The sequence below is a fragment of the Musa acuminata genome, chromosome BXJ3-9 (assembly GCF_036884655.1).
Source record: "Musa acuminata AAA Group cultivar baxijiao chromosome BXJ3-9, Cavendish_Baxijiao_AAA, whole genome shotgun sequence".
Lineage (NCBI taxonomy): Eukaryota > Viridiplantae > Streptophyta > Magnoliopsida > Zingiberales > Musaceae > Musa > Musa acuminata.
The window spans coordinates 48154325-48170820 of NC_088357.1; the positions used below are offsets into that span (position 1 = coordinate 48154325).

The 16496-nt window shown below is 40.6% G+C and overlaps 3 protein-coding genes across 3 annotated transcripts; 1 reads left to right on the forward strand and 2 right to left on the reverse strand.

Moving 5' to 3' along the window:
* Positions 1-260: 260 nt before the first annotated feature.
* Positions 261-2411, reverse strand: LOC135650193 (squamosa promoter-binding-like protein 16). Its single transcript, XM_065169408.1, has 3 exons — positions 1948-2411; positions 1268-1398; positions 261-1182 (listed from the first exon to the last, which is right to left on the reverse strand). The coding sequence occupies exons 1-3, from the start codon at positions 2364-2366 to the stop codon at positions 590-592; spliced, it is 1143 nt and encodes a 380-aa protein (XP_065025480.1). The 5' UTR covers positions 2367-2411; the 3' UTR covers positions 261-589.
* Positions 2412-5048: 2637 nt separating this feature from the next.
* LOC135649189 (uncharacterized) lies at positions 5049-12264 on the reverse strand. Its single transcript, XM_065167355.1, has 3 exons — positions 11927-12264; positions 7870-7973; positions 5049-7060 (listed from the first exon to the last, which is right to left on the reverse strand). The coding sequence occupies exons 1-3, from the start codon at positions 12174-12176 to the stop codon at positions 6926-6928; spliced, it is 489 nt and encodes a 162-aa protein (XP_065023427.1). The 5' UTR covers positions 12177-12264; the 3' UTR covers positions 5049-6925.
* A 1717-nt stretch (positions 12265-13981) lies between these two features.
* Positions 13982-15258, forward strand: LOC135648589 (ribonucleoside-diphosphate reductase small chain-like). Its single transcript, XM_065166405.1, has one exon. It carries the CDS (start codon positions 14080-14082, stop codon positions 15112-15114), a length of 1035 nt encoding a protein of 344 aa, XP_065022477.1. The 5' UTR covers positions 13982-14079; the 3' UTR covers positions 15115-15258.
* The last annotated feature ends 1238 nt before the right edge of the window (positions 15259-16496 follow it).

Below are 16496 nucleotides of genomic sequence, written 5' to 3' on the forward strand. Positions count from 1 at the left end.
TCTCTCTCTTAATAATGTTCCCTGTGTACTCTTAGGTGACTCGATAACGCATAGTGGTCCATCCAACATCTCCAACAGGAGCTGCATTCTAGGAATTTTTTTGAAGCTTGGATGAATCGAGCTGAAATGTTTGGATTATGTTATCCTCAATGTTAGGCAGTTTTCTTCATTATCATCCTCAATGTGAAGTAAAAAAATTGTGTATTTCCTATGCTATGCTTCACAATGTTAAGGCTACATGCTTTATAGTACAAGAGAAATCAACGAAAAGGTTGTCTCCATTGATAATATCAGGCCTGTTAATGGTTAACTATGAAGATGACCATCTCTAAGATCCAAATCTACAACAATTTCACGTGTGTTCTTTTGTTCTGAATGAGAAATCTGATGATAAACCTGTAGAGAAAGCCCACCAAGACAAGCTGGCTAGCTATATATTAGCCTCCTCTCTGGTTGCTATATGCTGCTGCTTCTTTGTCTGTTCTCTGCAATGAGAAGAAGAACATTTGGCCATGCAAGGAGTTGACATTATTATTGAGAGCGGTGGATGGGGGAATCACCAAAGTGCAGCATCAAACACAGACTACTACTACTGCCAAGAGAAGGGAAGAGGTTGCGAGGCCCCGACCGAGGAGCCATCACCTCCTACATGAACCGTGCTCTGACAGTGGAGTTCAGTGTCAGCATCGCCAACAAGCACAGCATCCTCAAACCCCGAGTAAGAGAACCCTGCTTGCGAAACGTAGCTTGAAGCTTGAGAGCTGGCATATCGATCGAGGTGGTTGTAGGGAAGAGAAGAAACCAGAGGCTGATGGTGCACAGGGATCCTTCCGGCAGGCAGCATTTGGCCCATGCCGACGGCGACGCCTGGACTCGGAGTTGATGACAGAAGAGAGAGAGCACAATCTCCGTGAGAGAGGATCTTGTTGTTGCTGCTGCTGCTTTCTGTCTTGAGGAATGGCTGGCGTGTGGGTGGTTCCATTGTTGTCCTGCCGAAGGCAGTGTTGCCATGTTGCAGGAGAGGGAGCTGCTTCCCGTCTTGGTTGCCGCAGAAAGGGACAGACAACTGTTGTTGGCTGTCGACGGCATGGAGGGGAAGGTGAGTGGTATATATCGCAGGCCAGTTGTGCTCTTCTCTTGGTGTTGGGAGTAGATGAGGATACATCAAGTACCTGCTGCTCCCTGCAACCACCAGATAGAATGATCCAGGAAGCACCATGAGTTGAATCCAAGGAGCAAAAGAGAACATTTCTATCATAATTCAGACCTTGATGATTCGGAAATAGGCTCCCGGGACTTGTGGATCCTGGTTGAGGCTTTCTCCGGCGCTTGTTGTGTCCATCCAATCGCTTCCTACAGCTTCGTTTCACCTCATCAAACTCCTCTAGTTGGTGAAACCTGTGGCAATCATCAATTAGAACTCATAGGAGAGAGAGAGAGAGAGAGAGAGAGAATTTAAATTGAAGAGTCATAGCTCCATGAACTTTAAATTGAAGCATGAGTCAAAAACAGAGTATAACATCAAAGAGAATTCTCTTAATTTTGCTGTAAATATGACAACTCCCGATTAATGCATGATAAAAAGTTGGTGGCTGCTAAATCATATAGTGAATGAATCAAAAATTATGAAATCAGTGCAGAAGTTCTTGATTGATAGAGATATTTCCTCATGTTCAAGTATCAAACAAGCAGAGGAACAGAAGAAAGCAAGAATACAGTGAAAGAGACAGTTCATGTCGTGCTAAAATAGCTTTGACACGCCATGAACAGAGTCGAGAAACAAAAAACCACAAAGGTCTGTGGTGATGGAGTGAATTGCATCATGTTGTGGCGCATGGCATGGTAATTTGCTAGTTTCTTTCTCGCAGATATGGAAGCTTTCTTTCTGAATCCTAGCAGAGGAGCTACAAGAAGGATGGGAGTGTGCAGGTGGTCCTGTTGCATTACCTGCTGCACTGCTGGCAAAAGCGTTGCTCCTGGCCGCCCACCATCACCACCGGAGTCTTGGAATGCACCTCGCACACCTTGTGGCGCCGGTGATACTCCCGGGAGTTGCTGAGATCGGACTTGCACCCGTCGACCAAGCAGGCCGCCGTCTGCCCAGCGTTGCCCGGCCCACGTGCCCGCCGAGGCGGGCCGGACGCTGCTGCTTTTGTCGTCGCCGTCGTGGCCTGGCTTCTCCACTTCTCTGGTGGACGAAACCCAGCGGAACCACCAAGCTTGAGGTCAACCGAGCAATCCATTTCGCTAGTCTGGCTTCCGAGGCCACGGCTGCGCTCGACCAAGGAGCCCATGGTGAGCTCTGCTTTCTGCTGCTCGAGTCCTGAGAAACCCCACGAAAGGAGCTTGTTGGGATTCCACTCCATGGAGGTAATCTTCGCAGAACACCCTCCTCCTCCTCCTCCTCCTCCTCCTCCTCCTCCCTTCTAAACAAGCGAGCCGAGGTCAATCAACAAGTCATTATCACGAACGCGTCCATCAACAAAGAACAAACACAAGAACAGAAGAAAACAACAGGGGATTTCCAAAAGGAACAGGGCAAATCTAACAGACTTCACGAAGAAACACTATTCCTTTCATTCTCACACAGATCTCAACTCGCTAAAGGGGAGGCAGAAACGAGCCAAAGTTCATAAAACTGAGGACTCGTCAGAAATCATAGACAGCTGCAGCAGCAGCAGCACAGAGGACCGACCGTGTGCTGTCCGACCATTCAATCTCTGACAGGGATCCAATAATTCAACAGCTAATGCGAAGGGTAAACCAGGCTGTGTGTGGTGTGCAGGTTCTGAGGAAACCCACCTCTCCACCCACTCGGCACTGCAGGTATCGGCCGTCTATAGATAGACATGAAGCGTAGGCAGACACATATAAAGGCTCGACCTGCAAATACTGGGAGCTGAAGCACAGTGAATCATCATATTTACAGATGGAGAGAGAGAGAGAGCAAGTCCTAAATCTTCATGAAGTAAGAACATCAAGTAAATAGACGCAGGAAAGTGCCAGGGTGTAGTTGCTGTCAACTTTGGAAGCTGGGGGCAAAAAGTACTGCAGGAGACTGGAGGAGGAGGAGGAGGAGGAGAGAGAGAGAGAGAGAGAGAGAGTGAGAGAAGAGAAACTAGAGAAGAGAAGAGAGGTAGGTCTGTGAGTGCAAGGACAAGTCACCTTGTCACCGTGCTTCCACTGTTGCCAACATGTTTCTCTTGTCTCTTTTCTCTTGTACATGCCTACTTGTCGTAGAATCTGCATCGTCCTCTCCTTCAACATCTTTTACTGTGTCTCCTTTTTTTCTCCAGAGATTGATTACCTTCTACACTTAGATCATCACCACATCCTGCACCGAGTGCATTACACGTGTGGCATTATCCATCTTCTACTTGGCTGTCAGCACAAGTCTCTTAGCCATCTCCTGTGCATCACATCACGTGATCTGATCAAGCTATCAAGCTGTTCATATTAAGCAGGAAAGTTGATCACCTAATTTGCTTGTAGTTCATGGTGTAATTTGGTCTTGGACTAGATTTCATATTATTTTCCTGATAATTTCAATCTGTTGAACGAGGGACATGGTGACTGGATATAGGGCTACTGGGGAGCTAATGTGATATCAAAATGTAAATTAGTCTAATCACCATACCAACTCCAAAGTTGGCACCAATATAGAATGTCCAAATCTAATCGAAGCCCACAAATCTAGAAGAGAAGAATCGAAAAGGATTTTATAGGTGCGATACAAAACAGGCTATTTTAATGCACACCACTTGCTACCATTAAAGGACTTGAATCTGTGCTCACATGCCCGAAGTACACACTCTCAATTCCCACGCTAATCTTAGAGACGTGGCAACACCCCATCCGCATGAAGATCCTTTTTCTAGCGGGTTGGATCGCCAGGATGAAGAACAGTATATTATTATTTTTCTCTTCAATTCATGGAAGTGCGTCTTTGATTCACTCCTCTTTGTTGGGATTTGGAGACTGCCTTTTTGTTCTGAATGCTATCGGGTCTTGCCACTGTTTTCTGCACTCAGAATCTCGACTTGTGGCCGTCCAAATCTCTTTAGCAACTCGATCGGCAAAAAAAATATCATTAGATGTCTTCTCAGATGTGTGACGAATGCTTCTGAACATATACATTAGTCGAACGATCAAACACAATGTGTGTTTGAATGCATGACGACGATCAAATCATTGCCTAACAAAGAAATCCTTGACTGTGGCTATGTCCTATCCGAGTTAAAGAAGAAGTCTTGGTGAAGCAATGGAGATGCTTTCTTCGTTAAAGCTGGCCAAAAGCAGGTGCCACATTCCATGGTGGAAACCGGAGTTGGAGCAACAAAAGCAATGCCCTCAGTGACAACAAAATGATGACAAGATCAGTTCTCTCGTCTTTCTTAAGGGCAGGAAGAGAAATCTTCTGATGATATGGTTATCCACCGTTTGTAGCGGCTGACACTGCATGAAGTTACTCCAAGAACACCGAATCTTATATTCTGGCATGCATTAGATATGTTCTACGCATGACGGCTAGCTGTAGCTTTTTCCTCGAAAGCCTTCTTGCCATTACAGAAGCAGAAGAAACCTGAAATAATGTTTCGTTTTCTCCTCTTTCCTTTTGTTATGACAGGACAGTGGAATCATCATTGCGCTGAGACAGCAATCAAGACATGGGTGGTGGGTCCAAACACCACTGAGATACAACCACGATGGGGGAACCAAAATCTCCCTGAACTGAGCATCCATGACTATTTGAATAAATAATGAGAAAAGCATGGACTCCCAGGAGTATTAACTTCAAAAGCATGATTTCTATGCCTTCGTGCATATAAAGCCAAAGGCAAACAATCTCCACCTGAAAGTATTCATTTTCTTCCATCAACGAGCAACAAATCAAGCAAAATGTCAACTCTGGCAGGTAAATGCATCTGGTAGTTTCATGTAAGCATTTTTACAAATTCAGTTCGACTTTGGGGTAAACAAAACAGCAGCATCCATGCGATAACCTTATCTTGCTTAAGAATTCACAATAGGATCTCCTCTGCACAAGAATTTCAAGATTGACAATCACTTCATAAGTGTTCCTCCAAATCTTGGATCGAGTTCCACTAACCTATGTGTTCTGGTATAAACTAGTATTCTTGAGGATATGAATTAAAAAAGAATTGACAAGAAGAAAGGACCAAAGAAACAAGAGCAAAAGAACCATTGAGATCACTATATACAGACAAGCCACAGAAAAAGGAGTACGAGTAATCGGTGCAGCAAGAAGACAGCTTCTGCAAGCAGTCTTGTAAAAAATCAAAGTTAAGTAATATAGGCTACCTAATATTCCAGCAGATGCAAATCTTGTTACTGCATAACTGATGAAAGAACAGCAAAATAGATAAGCTATTCCATCAGCAATTCACATAACTTTCAGAAAATTGCTTTATATAGGTACTGTAGCAAACCATGTAGACTTAAATCATACACCAAGTCTGGAAAGTTAAAACAATTATCACAAGCAGCGCCTAAGAAAGTAATACAATTGGTTGCAGCATTTGAAGTACTGGTTCATGCAGCTCCATAGTGGGCAGCTAATACAATTCCAGTTAAGGTCCCTTAATCATATATGTAGGCATCACAGCACAATATAGGCACTCCCAATTTTACAAATACCTTTTTTCTTAAAAGCATGTACAACATGATGCTAAGGAACCAATGCTAATACCTGGGTGTTGGCAAGCACAATAATTGTGCTATGTGCATTGGTTTAACTTATGTTTAATGTATTATTTCTGCAAGCGTCCATCCCCATGTCAACTAGTTCCAGAGCATTGACATGGTATGGAATAATGATAATTACTGTTCCAGCATCTGGACAAAACCCCTGAGCCACTGATCTCAAAACCTTCTCTCCTACATCTTTGAGAAACTGGTTAAATCAAATTCCAGAACCAACTTAAGAAAGTAGGAAAACCAACATGGAGCCCACATGAGAAGAAGGATGAGATCAACTGGTTGGAATGATGAATTTTTATATTACTAAGATGGATGATCTTTGGGGGAAGGATATATAAGAAGGGACTAGTTGAATACACGACACAAATTTGAATACATCATGATTTTCACTTATAATAGGAACAAGCATACTAATTAGTATAAGCAGAAAGAGTAGTACAGTGCTTCAAACATAGGGAACTAGTTGCAACTCATTCTTATAAACAACACATGAACCCACCAAACATCTAACTTTCATGGGTTGAAAATTTCATAATCAAATTCTAATATGGACTTAAAAATAATAAATAAATAATGTAAAAATAGAAATGATCCTGTTGGTAAATGGCAGAAAAGAACTCCTGAGGTATCTAAAGTCTAGAAAAGCATCATAAGGTTATACATGAATATCACGTTCTTCCAAAATTTTCCTGGTGTCTTATAAAACCATGTATTGCCCACTCTAGGTCTGCAGTCTGCTTACGACCTTTCTGAATTCCTCCAAGTTAAACTATACAATCAAAACCATCTTCATTATAAATTCCAAGATGTAGGAGATCTAGGATGTACATAAAAAAGAAAAAGTTAAACCAACAGCAGATTGACTGCAAGTGCAACTGTATAGTTTCAGTATTGCAGAGTGTCATACCAAGCCCATGAAATGATAATGATACAGTTACAAGACAGCATGAAGAAACCGAAGAATCAATCTTTAGTTCAAGGGAATCGCATGTTTAAGCTCAATTTATTCACTTCTTCAGTCTTGCTTTATTAGTAGTAATGCAACACTTGTCTTTCATGCCTTAATACCATTATCATTTAGGTTGGCTTCTTAAAAAATTGCAAGAAAAGTTACCGACTATAAAGTCTTGCCTTGCACAATACATATAAACCAGTAAAACTTTGCAAGCCTAACAATTCTACATTGATGAATGTTTTATTTTTTTCAGAACAGTAACACACAAACCTTTGGAATTGGTTCTTGGATCACAGATTCAACAGCAACAACCATTGATTGGACAAATTCATCACCCCCAGTTCCTATTGCGGTAAACCGTCTGTCCGTGGGGTATGAATTAACCTGAAAAACAGATAAATTGATGAATAGACTTGCATTCTCAAAACTCCACATAATAGAAAGAATTATTTTTTCTTCCTCTAGTTTTTTTTGTTTAATCAATTGGTAGAAAAGGTGAAGAAGCATCAAGGAAGTTTACCATATTGCACAAGTAAAATGTCAGCATGCTGATAAAATGATAAAAAAAGCCTCTGAACCACTAATTTAAATAAGGTTCCAAAATGAATCAACTAGACCACTTAACTAAAAATTGGATAAGCTCACAACATGAACAAAAGGAAATGTTCATAAAGTCAGTTCATCTTTTAATCTATAATGACACTGAAAAGGTTGGTTGCAGACCTGAGTACTTTAACAATTTGAGTATCCATGTAGTATTAGAAGCTGACACAAATCGGGACAATTATGCACTATAACCATGTTCCTATCAATGGATTAGCATAAGTACACATTTGCCTTGAGTGGATTTTGTATTAAGAGAGCATGAGGGTACGACGGACTCATATATAACTCCTCCAGTAAATGATCTTTCAATCATATGGGATAACCAGCCAGATGTGAAGTTCAAATATAAATGTCCTAGAGTAACAAAGGAATAATATAAACTAAAGCCTAGATGCTTATAAATGTACTATAATTAAAAGGTGATAAAAGAAGTTTGAACTTATATTGTGCTGTTGCTGTCATCAAAAAATAATTAAATGAATTCAACAATAGTGACAGGTACAAAAACAATTAATTTTGCACAATGGACTTTAAATTAAGGTGAAGTGGGGAAAAGAATATGGCAGAGTATTGTAACAAAATTGTACCTTCTTATCTAAAACAAGCCATTCATCAGTAGAATCATCCATCACTGTACCACCAATAACAACATTTGTGGTTTGTGCAACCCTTCCTTCAGACTTTGATACTTCTGGATTCAGTGCCAACATCAATTAAAAGGTGGGGGTTAAAACAAAGCATCAGAAAGAACAGTATCTGATACTTTAAATTGACAAATAACGGAAAAAGAATGAAACCAAACAGTCAAAATAAATGAATCTACTAACATCTTTTGGAAATACAACGAAATGATTGCATAATGTATTTCAAAAATACATCAAATGCATGACTTCTTATGTATATTATTTGTATCCAATTTCACCAATATTTCTACTAGTCTAAATCCATTTTGAATCTTATTGTATCTGTACCCACCCAAAATATAAAACATATCCAAAAGCAGTCCAGCATCCAATATGTACCCAAAATAAACATATATCTGATCTGTATCCAATTCATATCTGTAATTATTTTGAACGAATATGACTTCATAATTTACATCCATCTACCATACTTATCCACTGATTACTAGAGGATAAGATAGGGCTTTCCCAATTTATGATATTTTTTCATGCCTTTTTTTTTACCTCAAAAGCCTAGGTCTCTGTTCTTTGGTTGAGGTTATTGTTATTATTCTCTTTCCTGTTATTACTAACCCTTGAATTCCTTGAACGCGTTGCCTCCTCTCCCCAAATTAAAATTAAAATAAAAAAGAAAAAGCTAAATTAGACTAGAAGATAACCCAAACACCACCAATGCGGGTCCCAAGCCAGATGAAAAAAGTGCAGGGTTGCATTAGGTCACTGACAACCAACATAAAATTATGTCAGATCTCATTAATATGAATCTTAACCAATTTCAGTATAGAGCTAGATCGTCACTCGGAACACCTTCAGGGAAGGGATTAGAATTGATAGGCACTATGATTAGAAGAATAATAAATATTACTTGCTTATAAGAGACTAAGTGGGTAGGAAAAAAATCTAGAGTGATTGACAATACTAGATTGAAAATTTAATATACTGAAAAAGTTAAACACAGAAATGATGAATAAATTGTTGTTGATAAGGATCTTAAGAATAATGTTGTAGATGTAAAAAGATTTGAAGATAGAATTATAGTTCTATAATTTGTGAAAGAACAAGATTTTTTTGAATGTCGTTAGTGCTTATACCCCTCAAGTCGGATTGGTTGATTAAACTAAAAGAGATCTTTGGGAAAACTTAGATAACATCATTCAAAGAATGTCTATAACTGAAAAACTTATAATTAGAGGATATTTGAATAGCCATGTAGGGAAAACATATAATAAATATAAATGGGTGCATGAGGGCTTTGGTTATGGAGAGAGAAATAAAGATGGTAGTATGATTTTGAATTTTGCAACTTCATATGGTCTTATAATTGTAAATACTCACTTAGAGATTAATATTTGATTACTTTTAAGAGTGGTCACAATTATAGTCAAATAAACTTTTTCTCATTAAAAAGGTAGACAAAGTTAGTTGTAAGAATTGTAAAGTTATACCTGGCAAAAGTTTGACGAATTAACATAGATTGATGGCAGTAGATATTTATTACAAAAAATAAAAGAAGCAAAAGATAGTAAAAAAATTTACTAGGATTAGATAGTAAAATTTTAAAGATGATAATGTAAACACTCTTAAGAATATGACGAAATGAGAGGCAACTTGGAATGAGTATAATATTAATATTATCTGGACTACCATGACTAATAAAATTAAGAGCTTAACAAAAGAGATTCTTGGTAAAACTAAAGATAGAGGTGTAACCTTAAGAGAGAGTTGATGGTGGTGCAAGAAAATTCAAAAAGTAATTTTTAATAAAAGATCATATTTTAAAGATTGACAAAGTTATAAAAATGAGAGAAAATGTAAAAGATATAAATAATCTAAAAAAAGAGGCTAAAACATGATTAGTATGACAAGATATGAAGTTTATGATAATTTTTATAGTAAATTAAGTACTAAAGATGGTGAAAAAGATATATATCGAATTGCTAAAGCTCAAGAAAAAAAGTATAAGGATTTGGATAATATTAGATCCATTAAAACCAAAGATAAAAGAATAGTTGTTAACGATAACAAGGTTAAGGAAAGATAAAAAAAATATTTTATAAATTATTTCATGAATATTCCAAACAGGACTTGGATTTAACAATAAATAATAATGATAGATTTAATAATCATAGATTTGTTAGTAAGATTAGAGCTAGTGAAGTAAAAAACGCATCAAAGAAGATGAAAATAACTAAGAGTGTTTGACTTGATGGTATCCTCATTTAGGTCTAAAAAAGTTTAGAGGACAAGAAAGTAGCTTGGTTAATTATCTTATTTAACGAAATCAGGTGATTCGAAAGGATGTTTGATAAATGGAGAAAGATTTTTTAAGTGTCAATTTACAAAAATAAGGATGACATATAAAATTATTCAAATTATAGAGGAATTACAATCATAAGTCATGCTATGAAACTTTGGAAAAGAGTTATCAAAAGTAGGATAAGGCATAAAACAAATATCTCTGAAAATCAATTTAGTTTTATGCCTGAAAGATCACCAATAGAAACTATTTATTTATTAAGACAATTAATGAAAAATATAAAGAGAAAAATAAAGATTTAAATATAGTTTTTATTGACCTAGAGAAAGCCTATGTTATGGCTCCTAGAGATTTATTATGGTGGATTTAACAAAAAAAAAATGATGTATCCACTAATTATATTGATATTATTAAAGATATGCATGCCAATGTAGCTACTAGTATTAGAATATATGGAGTATGCCTAGTGAGTTTCCTATTATAAAAGGATTACATCAAGGATCCACATTAAGTCCCTATCTTTTCACATTGATACTGAATGAACTTACTAGTCACTTACATGATAGATCTCCCTAGTGTATGTTATTTACTAATGATATCATCTTAGTTGATGAAAGTCTAAGTGGAATTAATTATAAACTTGAGCTATGAAGGCAAACCTTATAATCGAGTTAAGATGTAATTTTAGGGATTCTAGGAATAGATAGAAGAATATAGTTAAATTGGATAGACAAAAGTTCATTTTAAGTAAAATTTTAGGTATCTTGGATCAATTATTCGTCAAAATAGAGAAATCGATAAAGATATTATTTATAGAGAAAAAATAGGAATCTTGTATAATCATCAGATACCTTTGAGATTAAAAGAAAAATTTTATAAAATAGTTGTGAGACCAAAAATGCTTTATAGATCTAAGTGTTAGACGGTTAATAAACGACATATACAAAAAGTTTGTGCAGCCGAGATGAGAATATTGAGATGGATGTATGGAGTTACTAGGATAGATGAGAAAAGAAATACATTTATTCGTGAATAACTATCTATCCCTTCAACAGAGGATAAAATGAAAGAAAATCGTTTAAGATGATAAAGGCACGTGTTTAGGAGACCTCAAGATAGTGTAGTTAGAAGAGATGAAATCATTAATGTTGATGGTACAAGAAGAGATAAAGACTTAGAAAGACCTTAATAGAAATTATAATAAAAAGTTAAGTACTCTAAACTTAATTAAACATATGATTTTATACCTATAGCAATAGTGACAAAGGGTTCAAACGGCTTTATTGTTGTTGTTGTAGAAGAGTATAAGTTAACCCAGTGAACCCAACATGAACTGGTTGCCTAATATGCTGAATCTACTTTCAATCATATATCACCTGCAGCTTCAAAATATACAAAATCACAGATAGCAATGATCCCACATAAAAATCCAACAAATTTTTCCATGGCAAAATTGGTGTGTCCCCGCAATCATTTCATCAAACAGAAGCACAAATAAGTTCCCAGATACTCTACTCACTCTTTCAAAAATTCATTCCTTCTTCCCCTGCCCAATACGTTCGAACTCTCTTCCGGCGCCTCATATGGACAAAGCGTGATAAGAAAAAAAGGAATCTTAAGAGGGATCCAATTAGGAGCAATTATACCGATCAGCCACAAATCACAAAGCTACCGACAACAGATTGGGAACTTTCGGGGACTCACCGGAGATGGCCTTGAGGACAGCTTCCTGGGGAGGGCCCTGGTCGTCCTGAGGAGAGGACGAACGGGAGGCCGGCGTCTGGGCGTCGCCGTGGGAGCACCGAAGAGGAGCGGCTACGAACGGAGCCCTAACTCGAGGCCGGACAAGAGGAGTAGCGACCGAATGGAAAGCGCCGAGGATCGGGCGGCAGGAGGGTCGCCATGGCTGCTCCGATAACAGCATCGAGCGCATCACAACGCTTCTGCACGCCATGGCTGATCTCTTTCTTCGCCCACGTCTCTCTCCGCTCACTCTTTCTTCTCTGGTAGTCGTCCCGCTCCACAAGACGTCTACTAATTGAAATCTAAAGCTAACGAGTGGCTCACGGTGGCCCGAGGTTAAATTACTTGTGCCCCGAGCTTGACTCAACCCGGTTCGGTTCGAGTTCGGACCGGATTAATTGCAGACCGAAACTTATGATTAACTTGGTTTGGTTAAACCAATTAAAGCTTGAGAACTGTGCAGCTCTCGACGAGAGCTTGCAGCTGACACCTACAGCAAGTGATCTCCGAGCAAGCAGCGGTGATCTTTCTGGTGGCCTTCTCCCTCGTCCTTTCTGCTTTCTCCACCTCTTCTCTGGCTCGCTCCCGGACCAGCCTAGCTCACGCAAACTCGTTCTTTGCCGATTCCAGCTCCTTGCTCGTCAACTCCTTTATCTTCTCAGTGTAAGCGTTCTCCATGGCCGCAAGTCGGATCTGCTCTCCGGTTTGCTGCTTCAGTAGTTGCAGGTTTCTGGGCTTTTGCATCTTGAAATCTTCGTCAAGTTCAATTCTTGTGTGTGTTGCTTTGGCATATTATCCATCCGGCTAGATCCTTTATGCCCAGTTGATATGGTACCTTCTCCTCTTCCAGATTGGTTCTTTCGAAGGTCTGGGTTAAGTTCATTGTGTCTGATGTTATGCGATGGAAATAGTGGACATTGCTGGTGTCGAAGAAGAATGTGTTAGGAGAGGGCAGCACACCATCTGTATGCTCTCAACCATGCTTGTCCCTTCCCCAACAAAAGAGTAATGTGCGTGGGGTGGATGTCCTCTTCTCTCTTTTGGGATAATAATTCATGTAACTCTATTAACAAGTATCCCACAACGCACACGATGCACCTCATAAACAATCTGGCTATCAACATGAAATCAGACAAGTCGTCATTAGATTAGGTTATGGTGCTTCAGAACATCCTTATCATCTGCTTTAGGTGTGAACTAGTTGATCACAAAACTGAGTCCTACCCCTCGACCAAAGAGAGTGCTAGTTCTCTTAGGGAAAACACTAAGGGTTTGGTGGAGAAACAAGGGAAGAAGATAGACTCTTGACAATGCAGCGTAAAATCAACGACAAAAGTTGATAACAGCGAGATGTGCAGAAACATGAGCCTTATCTCTGATACAAGCAGAGAGTCGGGCACTCTTGCACATCATCTGCCTCATCTCTGATACAAACATAAAGCATAACACTCTTTGAAGCACTAAAACATGTCAAAGGAGCTTAACATCTACAAAATTCAGATTACAATTTGAGCTAGCTGATAATTTTTTTAAATATTTATAGTAAAATCCTGCCATATAATTACGTGGAGGAAAAAAGAAGGAAGTAATTTTGGTGGTAATACGCGTCCACGTAATACGGCAAACCTACAGTTCCAGCACTGTTGCCGCCAACTTGTGGTGTGATTAATTCTTGGACCCACCAATCTTCCACCAATCATGAGTCAGGTGTGTTCACTGTGACGAAAACAGTGTTGGAAAGTGTCTCCGTGTTTGTGCCGGTGGTGGCCCACCGGATATTTCGCGCCTATTTTCCCTTTCCCACTGTCCATCTTTACGTCGAACCCCACACAAATCCACCCATCCCAATACCACCACAGTCATGGCCCCACGTGGCACTCCTCTGTCACGCGGCTTCCCTCTCGTACCAGACCCCCGTATGAGGACGAAAGACAGATAATTGGCCCTTTACCTTTATCTCTCCGCTTAGGTAAGTGCCGCCGTCTCGTCTTCCCGTGCAATCACTATGATGTAACCCCACCGTCCGCTGGGCCCACGCAACCCTTGCCTCTCCCGTTGCAAGCAGAAAGCCCCCAAATTTAAACCACATTCCCCTTTTTTCCCTTCGTCGGCCGATGATGGCGGCGCCGCCATCAGCCCAGGAGGGAAGAGGAAGAGGAGGAATGGAGGAGTCAGAGCCGTTGCTGGCGGAGAACCCGGACCGTTTCTGCATGTTCCCTATCACCTACCCCTCCATCTGGGAGTTCTACAAGAAGGCGGTGGCCTCGTTCTGGACGGCGGAGGAGGTGGACCTGTCGCCGGACCTCTCCCACTGGCAACACCGTCTCACCCCCGACGAGCGCCGCTTTGTCTCCCACGTCCTCGCTTTCTTCGCCGCTTCCGATGGCATCGTCATCGAGAACCTCGCCGCGCGCTTCATGCGCGACGTCCAGCTCCCCGAGGCCCGCGCCTTCTACGGCTTCCAGATCGCCATCGAGAACATCCACTCCGAGATGTACTCCCTCCTCCTCGACACCTACGTCAAGGACCCCGACGACAAGTATCGCCTCTTCCACGCCATCGATACCGTCCCCGCCGTCGCCCGAAAGGCCGACTGGGCCCTTCGCTGGATCGATTCCTCCGGTTCCTTCGCCGAGCGCCTCGTTGCCTTCGCCTGCGTCGAGGGCATCTTCTTCTCCGGCTCCTTCTGCGCTATCTTCTGGCTCAAGAAACGCGGCCTCATGCCCGGCCTCACCTTCTCCAACGAACTCATCTCCCGCGACGAGGGCCTCCACTGCGACTTCGCCTGCCTCCTCTACAGCCTCCTCCGCAACAAGCTGTCCGAGGAAGCGGTCCGGGCAATCGTTGCGGACGCTGTTGACATCGAACGGGCGTTCGTCTGCGACGCACTCCCTGTCGCTCTCGTCGGGATGAACGTTGATCTCATGAGCCAGTACATCGAGTTCGTGGCCGACCGCCTGCTCGGGTCGCTGGGCCACGGCAAGTTGTACCGGGCGGCCAACCCCTTCGACTGGATGGAGCTCATCTCGCTGCAGGGTAAGGCCAACTTCTTCGAGAAGAGGGTGGGCGAGTACCAGAAGGCCTCCGTGATGTCGAGCTTGAACGGGACCGGAGCCATCCATGTCTTCAAGCTTGATGAGGATTTCTGAAGGTATCCCATCTCTCAGCTGTTTGCTTATTATCATATGCATAGGGTTTAGCTTATTCCATGGACTGATTTGGAGCACTTGTCATCTTTCTTCTCGAGCGCCATGTGCTCGGGGAAATGCCTAGGCGGGACTGTTTTATGGTTCTGTCCATGTGTGACATGTTTGAAGAAATGCCTATACGGGTTCTTTATATATATATATATATATATATATATATATATATATATATATATATATATATATGTATTTAGATTAATCGTTACACTCGAGTTACACTCATTCACAAGACTTATTAAAAAATTATATTAATTTTTATATAAAAAATATCATAAATTTATAATAAAATTTAAAAAAATCAAGTTATCCTTAAAAAATATATTAATTTCTATATAAAATTATCTTAAATTATCTAGAAAAACTATCACACTTGGCTTACACTCTGAGTTATACTCATTCACAAAATATATTAAAAATATATTAATTTTAGGTTGGCGAGGTGATCGACGGTGATGTGGCACAGTGATCGTGATAATTAGCATCAAAATTAACCTGATTTTATTGCATGGGGGCAAAGTGACTTTGCATGCATGCAGATTGCAGTGTGATATTTGCATGCATGCAGATTGCAGATTGCAGTGTGATATACGATTTGGTCGATTGATGCCATGATGTTATTATCCCCTTCAGCCCAATCTTTGTATCACCCAAAGAAGGTAAAGAAGTGTTCATCCATGACTTGGATTCTCAAGCTGTATATTGCTCCTGAAACTTCAAGCTTCAATCATCAATACTCAGGACATCCTCCACTCGACTTTAGGATTGCACCCAATCCAATCATACAACACCACCCACAGAAATCCAATTCTATGGTCTGTAAAAGGAATAATCGACGATCCAAATCAAGTAGTTCGAAGAATACCATTTTGCCCCGCTCAATAAGACACAAAGAGTAGTAGATCACGTACATGCACTCAGGTAGAAACTGGTACTTCAGCGGTCTCCTCGGGGATCAGAGAACGATGGAGCGATGAGGGACTCGCAGCACCATTGTAGAATCCCAAGGCACCCTTTACCTGCGCACTCTGCACAGTGAGCATGTTCGTACAGTACATATATGGTCTGAGAGAGAGAGAGAGAAGGGGCGGTGAGGTGGCATCGAATCTATCTATTTTTTATTTTTATTTTTCTAATCGATTTAGAATTAAATTAGAATCAAATCGCTAGAATTCGATTTTGATTCTGATGATGGTAATAATTACGATAAGACTTGCGTGACACCCGCTGACGTCCCACTCCCCTGTTAGTCCGACACCGCGTGACTGACACGGGTCGAAACGTCAATCGAGGCCCATTAACGACCGCTCAGGTTCGACTCCGCACGC